The sequence below is a fragment of the Otolemur garnettii genome, unplaced genomic scaffold, assembly GCF_000181295.1.
Source record: "Otolemur garnettii isolate 467f Iridium unplaced genomic scaffold, OtoGar3 scaffold00055, whole genome shotgun sequence".
Classification (NCBI taxonomy): Eukaryota; Metazoa; Chordata; class Mammalia; order Primates; family Galagidae; genus Otolemur; species Otolemur garnettii.
This window is the reverse complement of record NW_003852450.1, coordinates 6685300-6701586: the sequence shown is the minus strand read 5'-3', so window position 1 is coordinate 6701586 and position 16287 is coordinate 6685300. Positions and strand designations below refer to the sequence as shown.

General features: G+C 47.6%; 1 protein-coding gene across 1 annotated transcript; it reads right to left on the bottom strand.

Moving 5' to 3' along the window:
- Positions 1-248: 248 nt before the first annotated feature.
- SYT2 (synaptotagmin 2) lies at positions 249-10628 on the bottom strand. The gene is made up of 8 exons (XM_003792264.1): positions 10431-10628; positions 8990-9156; positions 7272-7391; positions 6734-6901; positions 6264-6431; positions 4785-4902; positions 3660-3793; positions 249-941 (listed from the first exon to the last, which is right to left on the bottom strand). Exons 1-8 carry the CDS (start codon positions 10606-10608, stop codon positions 735-737), a joined length of 1260 nt encoding a protein of 419 aa, XP_003792312.1. The 5' UTR covers positions 10609-10628; the 3' UTR covers positions 249-734.
- Positions 10629-16287: the final 5659 nt, after the last annotated feature.

Here is a 16287-nt window from a genome sequence, read left to right as displayed (position 1 = left end):
TGGTTCTGGACACATCCGATCTCCACATCTTGCTGTCTGCCCAGTAGCTGCCCATGAGCAGTATGGGAGCTTCGGGCATCTGAGTAGGATTTTGAAACTTTTAGTGCACTTTCTTCATTTCCGGGTTCCCGAAGACAACTTCACAGTCCAAGGTTCATTCCAGGAATGAAGAGAGATTCTAAATGACACACACATACACACACACACACACACACACACACACACACTCACTCATGCACAGACACACACACGCACGCATAGACATAGACATAGACACAGACACAGACACAGACACGTACACACACACATCATCCGTACACACACACATCATCCGCCACTGTGTTTCCTTCCCTGTCAGGAAACGGGACATGCTGCCTTTTCATTGGTCCAGATGCTTAAAAAACAGGAGGTGCTGCCACTTTCCGCCAGTAGAGGTCCTCACTCAGGATGCCGCGTAAGTGAAGCCGAGAGAGAATAAAGGGGCGCCGGACAGGGCATGCAGCAAGGGCAGCTCCTGGGACCACCAAGAGAGCCAGGCTCCTCTTTCACCTCTTAGGGGACTCTCCTCACATAGCCATCAAAGGGATATTAGTCTTTAAAAAGAGAAAAAGAAGGAGAAACAAGGACACAACCACAAACAAATGAAAAAAACCTCTAAGGTCGCATAACTGAGGTATTGATAGCTCTGGATCTTGTCAGTGTCCGTGAAGGGCGCGGGTCCTGGCCGCTGCTGCCTACTTGTTCTTGCCCAGAAGTGCGTCCACCTCCTCCTCGGGCTTAAGCGAGTGCCACTGGGCGATGGGCCTCCGGGGATTAGCCAGCATGTCAGACCAGTGCCGCAGCTCTGTGCCCGTGGCGTTGCTGCCCACGAAGATCTTGCCTATGGCTTCGTTCTTGCCCAGCTTGTCATAGTCCAGCACGGTGACCACTACCTGGACTTTCTGCAAAGAAGGGAGACAGTTGGCAGGTGAAGACTGTGGATCCCATGACCCAATTTTCTCTATCAACCTGTTCTCCAAATGACTGGGAAAGAAAGCCCCCCAGGGCTGCTTGCTTCCATCTCTGGCTCCAAGTAAGACTGAGTGTACGCAGGGCGTAGAGGTTACACCTTTCGCAGGCAACTTGTTTCTACTCCCAGGCATTTACTGAGCATGTGCTCTAGGTACTGTGTTAAACATTCATGTGGGGAAGAAAAATGAAGAGATGAACTTCACCTCTGATGAGATCAGCAGACACACCATAAAAACTTAACAGAGTGATAAAGGTTATGCTAAAGAGGAAGGCACAGAGTCCTAGGGAAACTCAGGGGAGAGGACAGTCCTGTTGGGGTCAGTCAGGAAAGGCTTCACAGAGGAAGTGAGGAGGACATGACACCTGAGGATTTCTCTAGGAGGAGAAAAGAGGGAAGATTAGCTTAGGTAAAAGCAGAGAGATGGAGAGTGCCTTAGGCATTTTAGAACATTTAAGAAGTTCAGAGTCACTGAGGTAATTAGAGAGAAGTGAGGCACGAAATGAGGTTGGCAGGGCCAGTAGGAGTCAGCTAAGGAGTTTGTGTTCATCCTTTAGGCAAGCAGTAGGGGATTCCTGAAGGCCTTTAAGAGGAGTGGGGTGGATATTTTAGAGAGAGAGAACCCTAGCATTGAGGTAGAAAATTCACTGGAGGCGGAAATGGGCCTAATGGCAGGGAGGAGACTATTGGGGCATCTGGGAGGGTAGATACTGGATACCTGAATCTAGGTGGTGGCAGGGGTATGTGAAGTCAAAGCCAGATTGAAGGAATGATTAGGGGAGAAAATCAAGAGGACTTGGTGATCTTCAAGAGGACCCTTGAACTTGGGTTTGTTGATGGCCAATGCCTTTCTCCCCTGTGACCCTAGCCAACTCAGACTCATCCTTTAGGACAAAACATTCCCTGGGAAGCCTCACCAGAATTCACAGTGAAGCTGTGATGCCACTGTGCTTTAATGGCCTGTTTCCTGGTCCCTTCCTGCTGGGAGGTCCTTGACAGCAAGGGCTATGTCCCCATACACTTATTTCCCCAGCCCCTACCAAGAGCCTGGAACTTAGGAAATGCTCAGTAAATTGTGCTGGATAAATGAAAAAGATAAAAGTTGGGGGGTGGGTCTAAGGTGACAGCCATGTTTCTGAGTTGGCTGCTGGGTAGATGGGGGCCGAGGGGCAGAAAGAGATCACTATGTTGAATTTGAGATGCCTAAGCCAGTATACTCTGTATCTGCCTAAAGTTCTCCATATGAGGACTGTTTTGAGATTAACATTATGCTAAGGCTAGGCATGGTGGCTCACACCTATAATCCTATCACTCTGAGAGACCAATGCAAGAAGATTGCCTGAGCTCAGGAGTTCAAGATCAGCCTGAGCAAGAGAAAACCCCCCATCTCTACCAAAACCAGAAAAACTAGCTGGGCATTGTGGCAGGCACCTGTAGTCCCAGCTACTTGGTAGGCTGAGGCAAGGGGATCTCTTGAACCCAATGGTTTGAGGTTGCTGTGAGCTATGACGCCATGGCACCCTATCCAGGGTGACAGAGTAAGACTCTGTCTCAAAAACAAACAAAAAAAGCACGTTATTGTTGGGCAGTGCCTGTGACTCAGTGAGTAGGGTGCCAATCCCATATACCAAGGGTGGCAGGTTCCAACCCGGCCCCAGCCAAACTGCAAGAAAAAATAGCTGGGCATTGTGGTGGGCACCTGTAGTCCCAGCTACTCAGGAGGCTGAGGCAAGAGAATCACCTAAGCCCAAGAGTAGGAGGTTTCTGTGAGCTGTGATGCCACAGCACTCTACTGAGGATGACAAAGTGAGACTCTGTCTCTAAAAAAAAAAGTTATTGCTGAGCTGCCCATTGTTCCATTGAAGAATTCCATAAATGACATAGTTTCATAGACATGCAACTCTAAAGATTCCCTTATATTCTTGCCCCCCAGTCTCCTTGGAGGAAAGAGAAGAGGAGGGATCAGCTCACTACAAAGGAGAGACCAACACTCCAAAGAATCCACCATTCTGCAAGCCCCTGGCTGCTCCTGACTTCCTGCCCAGATGGGTGGGTGGGTCTCTTGTCCTACCAAGGCCAGACCCCACTCGTACCCACAAGTGGTAAAAAACAGACTTCATCCCCCACATTTACAGCACTTGCTGTTGGGAAGGAAAGGAAAGTGAGAAAGAAGAACAGAAAAGGCAAGAGGTATGGATGGAAAAGGGAAGAGGAGGCAGTCAGAGGTGTGGATAGGAGACACCTAGGGTGCAGCACAAGTGGGGAACCCTAGGGATGGCCAGGGCAGGCGACGGCAGAGGTGGCGAAGAGGAGGATGTCACTCTCCACCCCTCAGCCAGCTCCCAATCTCAAGGGCACCTGTGCCACACCCCCATACCCATGCACACAATCACGTTCCTGGAAGTCCTAAAGGAATGATTTGTAGAGTTGTTTTGAATTAGTTCACAGTAATGTCCTCAGAAAAGGGGAGCCCTCTGGATGAATGCCCTGGGAAGGAGGTCCCACAAGGCATCACTAGACCCAGAGCCTCCCCAACACTCTGGGCAAGGCTGTGCTGTGGTCTTCAGGTGGGTCCCCTCTCCTCGACCTCTGCGTACCTGGTTGCTTCCCGACCCCTGCTCTACCCCTAAGAGCTAAAGGGCTTGAGCACCTGAATCTGCTCGAAGGGGATCTCAAAGCTGAAGGACTCATTGAAGTATGGGTTCAGGGTCTTCTTCTTCACTGTCGTTTTCTTCTTCTTGAGCCTCTTGCCATTCTGCATCAGGTGGATCTTCACGTAGGGGTCTGTAGGGGGAGAATCCCAGCCCCAGAGAGGTTCCCTTAGCCCCCCATGCTCCCACCGAATGCACCGACGCCTGCCCAGAGCATCAGTGAAGACAAGGCTCCACCCTGCCAAGAGCAGACCCTCAGAAGGCCCTGAGTCAAAGGACTGAAAGTCCAAAAGACACAGACCATTATCCAGTTCAAGGGTGGCAAAAAGGCCTCGCCTCAGGGACTGCCTGGTTGTGGCTTCCTAGAGCATGTGTAGGAAAACTTCTGAGTCTATATAGGCCTTGTATCCTGCTCTGTGTCCTGCTTTAGACAGGGGGGCCAGGAGTCCCACAGCAGGACATGTGTCTGTTGTGTCATGATCCTCACCCAATCCAATCCTCCAAACCTCGCAGATGAGAAACTGAGGCCAAAGAAGGGACCTGCCCAAGGTCACACAGTAGGTCAGTGACAGAGCCAAAGCTGACACGGAAACATGCTGGTTACAGCCCCTGCCTAGGACTGACTCTCCCACAAGGCACGGCAGGGGCAGAGGGCTCCGCCCACCAGAGCCCTGTTCCTGGGCCAGCCTCCCCACCAGCAGGTAAATGTGATACTCAGAGCATTCCCCTGTGTCCCTTTCCAGGACAGAGCTGGCAGAGCCTAGAGCCTCTCCTGGAAAAGTGTTCTCCATTGTGCTGGCCCTGCCCACTCCCTAGATTTCTAAGGGAAAAGTAAAATCCTAAATCACTAACTCATCTGAGGGATGGCATTTCTCCAATCCGTTTCTCCGTGGCCCAGAGGGCATAGCCAGAGAGCACCTTGAAGGCAGCTTCAAATAGAGATAGAAGATCCTTGGAGAAAGGGAGGGGCTGGAAAACCTGGGTTCCCCTGCTTGGTTGGTAAGAAGCCATCTGGGTCCCGAGGCAGCAAACTTCTCCTCATTGAAGTGTGAAAACTCCCCAGGCTCTGTGTGGTGAGTGGCTCGCTGGTGCCACCCAATGGCTGCCAGAAGTTCTGCATGTACCTGAAAGGCCACCCACGTCCATCTTCTTTAGGTTCTTGGCCTCCAAAATACAGACAGTGAGCTTCCCAGCCGTGGGCACGTAGCGCAGGGAGGTGCAGATGTCGCCGAGCTTCTCTGGCTGTCCAAGGGGAAAACAGAACTCAAGTCCTCTCAGCCCTCCCACTGCCTCTTGCTTGACTGACCCCAGTCTTGCTGAGACTAGCAAGGTAGTGGTTTGCCCCTCCCTCCCTCAGTCACCAGTCCCCACATCAGTAAAGGCTGAGAAGATCTTCCTGAGTCTGACCTCAGGGCCTCCCACTGCAGCTCAGCAAAGTCCCCAAGAGTGACCAGCTGGCAGAGCAGGAGCCACGGACAGAGAATGCTGACAGGTGAGTGGGGGAGTACCAAGGGGTGATGCCGGGTGGGTGTGGGCAGATGGGGCTGTGTTTGGGCTCTCACCCCAGGCCCCAGTAAGGTGGGGAAGGGTGTGAGGAGTGTGTGTGGTAGCCAAGTGTTCATTTTTTAAGGGCCCTGGGAGACTGTCTTGGAAGCCTTCCTCGCTAACCCTTCTTGCCCATGGAAGTCTGCCTGTGGAACATACCACCTGCAGAGTGATTTGTGGTTTTCAAAGCAATTTACATCTCTTTTGTTACAGTCACTACAATACTTTTATGTAGACAAAGCAAGGATTCTTTGTCACCAGTGAGAAACTGAAGTTCATAGAGGTTTGCTCAAAGTCACCCAATTTAGCATTGCAAGCAAGATGAGGACCCAGGGCTCCTGACCCTCCTGACTCCATACCATACCACAAAGTCAAAGCTTCTCACAGTCAAGGCCACATGGCCAAGACTGACCACATACACACATCCTGGTTCAGGTGTGCTGGCCTTCCTACCAGATACAGTGTGAGCCCCACAGTCGAAAGGATATCTTAAGTTTCTCTACTCATCCCTCTATCACTGCCCAGCAGTGTTCTGGGCAACAGCTGGGGCTTGGCTGAAATGAAAGACTGATACCTGGAAGGAGCAGTGGGTAAAGTAGAGATTTTGGTATACAGCAGTTGCTCAATAAATATTTGGTGAGTGAATGAATGCTATGGCAGTGGCTGAGAGGACAAGCCCTCCATGCTCAGTGTCCTTTAGAATCAACAGGAGCTTTTTGTGTGGGTAAACTGACCATATTTATTATCATAATAAAACCTTAGAAGGGATATTAATAATTGTGTTCTTATCTATCCAAGTACCTACCAGACATGGCACTAGGTGCTTTATGTAGATGGTTAATTGTCATCTCTAAAAAGAAACTAAAGGAAAGAGCCTGGGTCCAAAGAGTATAAGCCACTTGCCCTGGGTCACACAGCTAGGCCCTGTGAAGCTGACATCCTAACCCAGGTCACCTGACTCCAAAGCCCACCCTCTTTCTGTCATGCCAAAATGTGGGAGCCCAGGTAAGAAGCTGCATTCATCTTTCTGCCTGGTCTGGCCTAGTCTCTGCTCTCACCTCCTCCTTCTCCCCGCCTTGCAGGTCTCTCCACTCTTCAATGGGCTGGCCAAGGTCCACAGTGTTCATAGGCACCTTTACCTCTCCAATAATGTCATGTTTGGAGAAGCGGTCAAAATCGTAGATGGCCATCACCAGAGTTTTGCCCCCCAGCTCCTGGTATGGCACCTGCAGGGTACAAGCAGGATCAGAAGGGGCCAGCGTGACCCATATACTCCAGGGGATGCTGTTGGGCAGGTCCCTGGGCCTGGACCTCCAATCCAGCCTTCCCATAGGGCTCTTGGTAAGTCTGGGGGAGCAGCGTGCAAGGGAAGGTTAGGAGGGGTCCCTTACACACAGGCCCATAGCCCAGCCTTCCATTACTCCAGACTGAGCCATGCTAAGGACCAAGGAAAGGTCTGAAGAAGTCAGGGGAGAATTGGGATCTGGAAGGGAGCAGGAGCTGATGTCACCCTTTTGGCCCTCATCACCTTAAAGGTGAAGGTTTCATTGAAGGCAGGGTTCAGGGTCTTCCGATGGACTTTGGTCTCATATTTCTTCTTCTTGTCAGGAAGGAGGAAGACTTTGACATATGGGTCTGACGTGCCTCCCATGTCCAGGGCCGGCAGTTCGGCAGCCTGCAGAACGCCCACGGTGAGCTGTGGAGAGAAGGAGGGGCCTGAGTCTCAGAACTGCTCCAGTGCCAAATCTGGCCCCAGACCCTTCTCCCACCAACCCCCTTCCTGGTGCGAGCAGGGAAGATTGGTTTCCATCTCCATTCTAAGGAATTTGGAATAACATTTGGGGAAGCTGGAGGTGAAAGGGCAATTGATTTGCCCAAGGTTGGTGAGCAGGTTAATTGCATAATCAACCTAGAACCTTCCCCACAGGAGGCTAGTGGCTAAGCCAGGGTCATTGTCCAGGGCACTGTGCCTTATAGTGTCCAGCCTGCCACAGTCCATGGAGAGGAGCAATGCCCGCTCCTCTCTGAAGCTGCATTTACCCAAGGCCCAGCCCAGTCCCACACACCTGATTGGCCTGAAAATCATAATCCAAGGAAAACTGCAGTTTGCCCAGGTTCTCTGGCTCTTTTTCCTCCTCTCCTTCACCTTCTCCCTCAGTCAGGCCTGTCTCTGCGTCATCATCATCCTGTGGGTGCTGAGGGAGAGCAGAAACAAGTTAAAGGAGAGAACGGAGCAGCCTGGCTTGGCGCTGGCAATGGGACTCCAGCCCCTCTGTGCCAATTCAGAGTTGGGTGGGAGGAAGGGAGGGAATGTGGACCCTGTTCATAGGATTCTACTCCTCCACACCCCTTTGAACCCCCAGAAGCTACTCCTCCACACCCCTTTTGACCCCCAGAAGCCCCCAAGCCCCAGCCCCATATTTGGAGGACACAGCTCTGGCTCTGGCAGGCCTCTCACCTCCCTGAGAGGCACTTTGTCAAATATGCTACAGCATCTTGAGGCCGGGTGGGGGAATTCGCTTCCCTGGCTAGCACTCTCCCAGTGCTTTCCCCCCACAGGCCCCACCCGCCCTAGGTAACGTACCAGAGGGCAGTCCACGTAGGCAGGAGCAAAGTGAGTCCAGTGAGTCCACGGAGGTGGAAGAAGGAAGAAAATGGTGTAAGAAAAAATCCTCAGACGAGCCCCTGACGCCACAGTCACTTGGTGAGTGAGACCAGGCTGTGCTATACTCAGGTCATTCTTGGAACCCCTCCCAACCCTCACTCTGCAGCTTCCTTTTGGGGCACCCACCCACACACACATGTGCACACACATAAACTAACACTCAAAGGCATTTTTTTTTTCTTTAATTGTGTGTTATTTTTTGAGACAGAGTCTCACTCTGTTGCACTGGCTAGAGGACAGTGGTGTCATCGTAGCTGACTGCAACCTCAAACTCCTGGGCCTGAGTCTTCCTGCTGCTTCAGCTTCCCCAGTGGGGACTGCAGGCACATGCACCACCATGCCAGGTTAATTTTGTCTATTTTTAATAGAGACAGGATCTCACTCTTGCTGAGGCTGCTCTTGAACTCCTGAGCTCAATGATCCTCCTGCCCTGGCCTCTCAGAGTGCTAGGATTACAGGTATGAGCCACCACACCTGGCCTCAAAGGCATTTTGATTCCTGATTGATCCATTGAGATCAGGCCCTTCCTTCCATCCTCTGTATTGATTCCCTGAGTAAGAGATTTTTCCCAGTCACTCCCAAACAAACACAGGAAAATTGAAGCACCCAGGGGCCTCATCAAACTTACAAGGAGAAACTCTGGTTTATCAAAGAACCTTTCAAGGCTGACCAACACCAAAAGACAAGAAAAGAAATGAAGTTGTTCTATGGTTAGAGATGGATTCCAATTGGCCCTGTCTTAGTGCCTCAGGACCACTCTTCTGCCTCATGCGATTCCCTAGCCCACGCCCAGTTAGCTGCCTCCATTGAGATACTGTCCTTTAGTCTTCCTGGAAGGAAAACACGGGATGACCCAACAGTGTCTTCCCTGGGGGGAGGGGAAGCTTTTTTCAACATTCTGTCCCAGTAGCTACATTGTTCTCTCCCTCCATCTTTCCAAAACTGAGTCCGTGCTCACCCAAGAATGAGTTCCCTAGCTGATGGGTGGATAACATTATACTGGAGATGCAACCAACAGAGCCCATATGGAGTTTTAAGGAGGAAGCCTGTTTGGCTGAGGAATCCAGAAGTCTCTGCTTCCCTTGTGGGCATCAGGAAAGCAGCCCCCCCCCGTCCTACCTGGCCCCCCTTCATGTCCTTCATGTTCATGGCGTTCTTCATGCCTTTGCCCTTCTCCTTCTTGTTCTTCTTCTTCTTGCAGCAGCACTTCTTGCAGATGCAGAAGCAGCAGGTGAGAAGCAGGAGGCCGGCGACCACGGCGATGGCGATGAGGGCCCAGGGAGGTACTGCCCGCACAGAGAGGATCCCGGGTCAGCAGGGCCTTGCAGTTTTGACCCCACAGCATTGGCAGAATGGGTCAGACTGTGACCCTCCCCGTGCCCATGCTGCACATTTGATATTTATTTTGTGTTATTATATTTTACTTTTAGAGATAGGGTCTCAGTCTGTCACCCAGGCTGAAGTGCAGTGGCCTGAGCACAGCTCACTGTAACCTTGAATTCCTGGGTGCAGCTAGGACTATCGGCACATGCCACCATACCTGGCTTATTTTTCATTTTTTTGATAGAGGTGGAGTCTCACTTTGTTGCCTAGGATGGTCTCAAAGCTCCTAACCTCAAGAGATCCTTCTGCCTTGGCTTCCCAAAATGCTGGGACTGCAGGCGTGAGCCACAGTGTCTGGCTGCCACACTTTTTAAACCACACACCTGAGAGTGACTCACATGTCAGTTTGAGTGGCTTTTCATGAAGGCCTTGCCCGTTTTTCTTATTAGCCTACTACATTTGTGGGCAGAGCCTGCTAACTGACAGGCAGCAATCAGGTATACACGTGGAAGAATGCTGAGCCGGGCTCTGTTGAATTTTGATTAGTTTGCTCTAGGGAGAACTGGTTTATCCTGGGGAGCATAGGGTGATCCTCAGCAGACTCAGGTGTAGGAAGAGTCTCTTGGTCCCCCAGCTTTGTGCCCAGTCATGAGAGGGCTGACCCATGACAGAAAGGCCAAGGTTTTTACTGTTTAGTCTGGACCTGGAAGGCTGGGCCTATAACTCAAAGGCATGGGACTGAGACCCCTGGCTGCTCCCCGTGGTTCTGAAGCACCCTCTCCCACCAGTGTGTCTGCTCCCCCTTAAACTGCAATTGTGGTGTCTGGCATTGGGCAGAAGTTCAGAAAGCAGAGAGGATTTTTATTTCTATCTTCCAAAATAAATTAATTTCAAACTGTTACTAAAAAACTTGAATGGTGATTTCTGTTTCATAATTTTCCATCTTATTTTGGTTTCATCTTTTGATAATTTTTTAGGCTATAAGAACTTTTCTTCCCCTGGGAAGTGGAGACAGATAAACCCTCTTGTTCTCTACATTAATGTCAGATCATATTCCCTCCTCTCCCATTCCTGATGGGGATCTCCAAAAATCTAGCCTTAAATCCAAGCATCAGGCAAGAGCCCAGCCAATCACACCCCAGTGGTACTTCCCCACTTCCTCAACCTAGCCCTGTCCTCCAAGTCCCTTCCCAGACTCTAGCCTTGCCCTACCCTCTCAGGCACCGGGGTCACTCACAGGGGATCTTGTTGATCTCATTAAAGAACTTCTCCTTCAGCTTGGCAAACATGTCCTCCTGGCTCTCTCCAGCACCCCCACTCTCAGTGGAGTTGTCTGCAGGCCCGACTGGCATTGTGGCAGTGGTGGTGGCAGGAGCCACAATGGGCTCCTGGTTCCTCTTAAAGATGTTCCTCATGGTGGCAGATGGAACAGCTGGGGATGAGAGAGGAGGAGAGCAGGGTAAACATTCCAGAGGCCCGCTGCCCCTCTGAAAGCTCTGTCAGAAGGACCAGGACAAGCTCTTTCAAAAGCAAAAGACTGTTAATTATAATCCCTTTAGGTTCAAAGATGTTTTGCACAGTGTTAAAACTGTGGTAAAACAACAACAGTAACAGACATCGTTTAGGGAGTACACACATGCGTCAAGCACCGTGCCACGTTCTTTTCATGCATCATCTGTGTGACCTAAACAAGAACCTGGTGATTTCTGTTGTTCCCAATTAACAGATGAGGAAGCAGAGGTTAGAGAGGTTGGGAGTTTTCCCAAGGTCACATAGCTGTATGTTCTGAAACTGAGGTTTGAACCAGTCTGCCTGACTCCAAAGCCTATGTACCTAATTGCTTTCATATATCTCATTGAAATCTAACCTTGGAACTCTAGAAGGGAGGCAAGGTTTTACACTGTGGACTCCTCCTCCCATCTCTGTCCTCCTTGTCCTCCATGCAGTCCCCCGTCTTCATCCACTCTCACTCTCATTGTCCCTGGCTCCAGTTGCACCTCCTGCCCTCTAAGGCTCTCTCCTCAGTCCTCCTCTCTCTCTTCACTGGCTTCCTCGGCACCCACTCAGGGTTTATTTCAACTTCTTCCCTAGAAAGAGGACACCCCTATCCCTGTCTCTTCCTTCCCTCTGCCTCAGCCTCATCTTTAGCCCACTCCAGGTTCATCTCCAGCCCTGCCCCTTACATACAGCTGCGTGGTAGCCTTCCTACAGCAAAGAAGTGGGATTTACTCATAGTAAAAGTAATCTAGGCTTTTTTATAGAAAATTTAGGGAGAGACACAAAGAGAGAAATCCCCCATGATTTTACCATCCACAGATTATTAGCATTTGGGGCACTCTGTGCTGGTATTTTTTCTGGGTGTGTTTTTATATGTTGACCCCTACTGTATATAATTTGGTATTCTGTCTTTTTTTTTTTTTTTTAAATTATTTTGAGATAGGGCCTCACTCTGTTGCCCGAACTAGAGTGTGGTGGTGTCATCATAGCTCATTGCAGCCTCCTGAATAGCAGGGACTACAGAGGCGTGTCACCACACCCGACTAATTTTTACATTTTTGCCTTGTCTTTACATAAAAAGTTATTATAAGCCTTTTCCTTTCTTACTAAAATTTTCCATTATCATTAAATAGCTAAATAACATTCTGGTACACAGGGGTACTATGATTTGTTTAACTATTCCACTAATAGACATTTAAGACAGTTTCCAACTTTTTGCTAGCAAAAATTTTACTATGATGAACATAAATTTTGGTCATTTTATTTATTTATTTATTTATTTATTTATTTTGAGATAGAGTCTTGCTCTGTCACCCCGGCTAGAGTGCAGTGGCATCATCATAGCTCACTGCAACCTCAAACTCCTGGCCTCTAGCAATCCTCCTGCCTGGCCCTCCTGAGGCTGGGACTACAGGTGGATGCCACCAGGCGTGGCTAATTTTTCTTTTAGTAGAGAAGGGATCTTGCTCTTGCTCAGGCTGGTCTCAAATTCTCAACCTCAAGTGTTCCTTCAGCCTCAGCCTCCCAGAGTGCCAGATGTGAGCTACCACCCCTAGCAATTGTGGTTTTTATTTAAGGCAATGAGCTTTAAAACTCTGTACTCCCCAATCCTGTCCTCTCTACCAAGCTATTTCTCCTCCCCCCAGACGGGGCTACACACCTCTTCTCACCTCAGAGTCCCAGGAAGGCAGGCACTGTGTCTGCGACAGCATCCCTCTCTGCCTAGCACATCGTGGGCACCCAAGTAGTATTTGCCCACTGCATTCTCCTGAATGAACACAGCAGCGTACACTCAGATGTACTCTAGATCACAAGAATAAACAGCACATCTCCCTAAGCATCAGTTTTATTAGCAATTTAAAGCATTTTAAAATTTAAAACAAGCTCAGAAATATCAGAGTACGATGCACATGGCATAAGAATTTGAAAGGAAAAACATAAGAATTTTCTCACTGTACACGGGAGATGAGCAAATTCTCTGCTGCACTCAGGAAGGGCTCTTCTGAGAGAAAGTTTTAGGAGCTCTTTAGTTTTGTCCTTGAGGAGCCAGATTCCTCCCCACCCCTCCAATGGAGACTGCTGCAGCTGGGCAGTGACCAGTGACACTGATGCAAATGCATGCTCATTCACCAAGCACTTGTTAACTCCTACTAGATGCCAGGTTGAAATAGCCTTGACCCTGAACCTTGTCTTGAAATGAAAAATGAAATTCCAGTGGACCTCCCATCTGGGGACGAACAGACTGACCTGGTTTGATGAGAATTGCAAGTGGCCACATCGGAAGACCAAGAGGAGTCTCCCCTGACTTCCACCACACTGTTCAGACCCCAGTGACCTTTTATTTAAAAACGGCTTTATTGAGTTACAATTCATATACCATATAATTCACACATTTAAAGTATACAGTTCAGTGGTTTTTAGTATATTCACAGAGTTGTGTAACCATTAGCCCAATCTAATTTTAGAACATTTTCACCACTCCCCGAAAAACCCAGTATCCATTAGCAGTTGCTTCCCATTTCCATCCTCCTCCCAGCCCTAGCAACTACTAACCTGCTTTCTGTCTCTGTAGATCGACCTATTCTAACATTTCAGGTAAGTGGAGTCTTAACATACATGGTCTTTGTGGCCAGGTTCGTTCATTTAGTATGATGTTTTCAAGGTTCATCCATGTTGTATTAATAGTATGTAGGAATATCTCATTCCTATTATTGCCAAATAATATTTCATTTTATTGGTTTAGAACACATTTTTAAAATATCTATTCATCAACTCATGTACATTTGGGTTACTTCTACCTTTTGGCTATTTCAGCTAAATAGAGCTAGTAATATCCCACTTATGGAGTACTATGATCATATTGGCTATTCCCATAGCTAATGCTGCTATGAACATCCAAATATAAACTTTTGTGTGGCCATGTGTTTCATTTCTCTTGGGTATATACGTGTGGAATTTCTGGGTTATTGAGTATGTTTGACATCTTAAGAAACCACCAAACTATTTCCCAAGGTGGCTGTGCCAGTTTATGCTCCCACCAGCAATGTGTAAGAGTTCCGAGGTCTCTGTCCTGGACAATGCCTGCTCTTTTATGGATAGCCAGGCTGGTGGAGGTGAACTGTTATCTCACTGTGGTTTTGATTCCCATGTCTCTAAAGACTAATGAGGCTAAACGTCTTTCCATGCGGTTATTGGCCATATGTATGTCTTTTTTGGAGAAATGCCTATCCAAACCCTTTGGCTGTTTTTAAATTGTCTTTTTATATATTCTAGATACCAGTCACTTGTTGGATATATGATTTGCAAATTTTTCCTCCCATTCGAGGGTTATATTTTCACATTTTTGATTGTGTCCTTTGAAGCACGAGTTTTAATTTTGATGTTGTCGAATGTATCTATTTCTTTCGTTGCTTATACTTTTGGCGCTATATGTTAGACACTATCACAAAATCAAAGTCACCAAGACTTATTTCTATGTTTTCTTACGGCAGTTGTATGATTTTAGCTCTCATAGTCAGGTTTATGATCCACTTTGAGTTAATTTTTTTTATGGTGTAAGGAAGGGGCTCAAATTCATTGTTTTGTAGGAGACATAGTACCATTTGTTGAGAAGACTATTCTTTCCCCCACTTAATTGTCTTGTAAAATCAACTGACCACAAACGTGAGGGTTTAGTTCTGGATTCTCAATGCTGTGGCATCGTCTGTGTGTCTGTCCTTATGTCAGTACCACACTGTCTTGATTACTGAAGATTTGTAGTAAGTTTTGAAATCAGGCCGTATGAGTCTTTCACTTTGTTCTTCTTTCATTAAAATTGTTTTGGCTATTCTGGGCTCCTTACATTTACATATTTTTTTTTTTTTTTTGAGAGAGAGTCTCACTATGTCACCCTTGGTAGAGTGCTGTGGCGTCATAGCAACCTCAAACTCTTGGGGTTAGGCGATTCTCTTGCCTCAGCCTCCCAAGTAGCTAGGAGTCACACAATGCCCAGCTGTTTTGTTGCTATTGTCATTGTTGTTTTAGCAGGCCTGGGCTGGGTTCGAACCCACCAGCCCCAGTGGTGTGGCTGGCATCATAACCACTGAGCTATGGGCACTGAGCTACATATTAATTTTAAGACAGCTTATTTATTTCTTCAAACCTGCTGAGAGTTGATAAGGATTGTGTAGGTCAATTCAGGGAATATTCTCATATTAACAATATTAAATTGTACATCTTTCCATTTGTTTAGATCTTTAATTTCTTTCAACATTTTTAATAGATCTGTATATGCAAATCTTACACTTCCTTTGTTCCTAGTATTTTATCCTTTTTGATGAATCATTTTCTTTTCTTTCTTTCTTTTTTTTATTTTTTTTTTCTTTCTTTTTTTTTAGACAGAGTGTCACTTTGTTGCTCTGGTAGAGTGCCATGACGTCATTGCTCACAACAACTTCAACTTCTTGGTTTCAATGGATCCTCTTGCCTCTGCCTCCCAAGTAGCTGGGACCACAGGCACCCGCCACAACACCTGGTTTGTTTTTAGGAGAGACAGGGTTTCAATCTTGCTCAAGCTGGTCTTGAATTCTTGAGCTCAAGCAATCCACCCGCATTGGCCTCCCAGAGTGCTAGGATTACAGGCATGAGCCACCATGCTGAGCGCCTTTTCTTTTTTTTTTTAATTTCAAAATATTACAAGGCTACAAATGTTTTGGTTATGTGAGTTGCCTGTATGCTGCTTGAGTCAAAGTTATAAGTGTGCCCATCACCCAGATAGTGTACACTGTACCCATTAGGTATGATTTCACTCATTCCCTCCTCATTCCTCCCACCTGCTTCTGTTGAGTTTCACTTCCATCCCTGCACGTGAGTGCTGATCGGTTAGTTGCAATTTAATAGTGAGTGCATGTGGTATTTGTTTTTCCATTCTTGCAATACTTCACTTAGGAGAGTGGTCTCCAGTTCCATCCAGATTGTTGCAGAAGGTATTCATTCATTTCTTATGGCTGAATAATACTCCACTCCACATTTCGTTAATCCACTCAGGAATTCCATATCTTTGTGATTGTGAATTGTACTGCATTCTAGACAAATTCTGGTACAAGTGTCTTTTTGATAAAATGACCTTTTTCCTCTTGCGTAAATACCCAGGAGAGGGACTGCTGGGTCATTGGTAAGTCCACTTTTGGTCCTCGGAGGAATCTCCACACTACCATACTATTTTTCACAGTTGTACTAGTTTGTAGTCCCACCAACAATGTACAAGTGTTCCTTTCCCCCCACATCCATGCCATCATCTATTGTGTTGGGATTTTTTGATCAAAGCCACTCTCACTGGGATTCGGTGGTATCTCCTGTGGTTTTGATTTGCATTTCCCTGATGATTAGTGATGCTGAGCATTTGTTCGTATGTTTATTGGCCATTAGTCTGTCTTCTTGTGAAAAGCTTCTGTTCATGTCTTTTGTCTGCTTTTTAATGGGGTCGTTGATTTTTTTCTTGATGATCTGCTTCAGTTCTTTGCAAATTCTGGTTATCAGCCCTTTATCAGATGTACAGCATGCAAATATTTTCTGCCATTGTGTAAGTTGTCTGTTTGTTGATTGTTTGGGGGGCTGTG

Bases quoted from the DNA above. Each gene is read 5' to 3' on its own strand.
- SYT2 (XM_003792264.1), bottom strand. From the start codon at position 10,608: ATGAGGAACATCTTTAAGAGGAACCAGGAGCCCATTGTGGCTCCTGCC. The intron at 6,432-6,733 runs GTGATGAGGGCC...TGTACCCTGCAG, and splicing joins ATGAAACCTTCACCTTTAAG to GTGCCATACCAGGAGCTGGG. The intron at 3,794-4,784 runs GTACATGCAGAA...CTCCCCCTACAG, and splicing joins GGACGTGGGTGGCCTTTCAG to ACCCCTACGTGAAGATCCAC.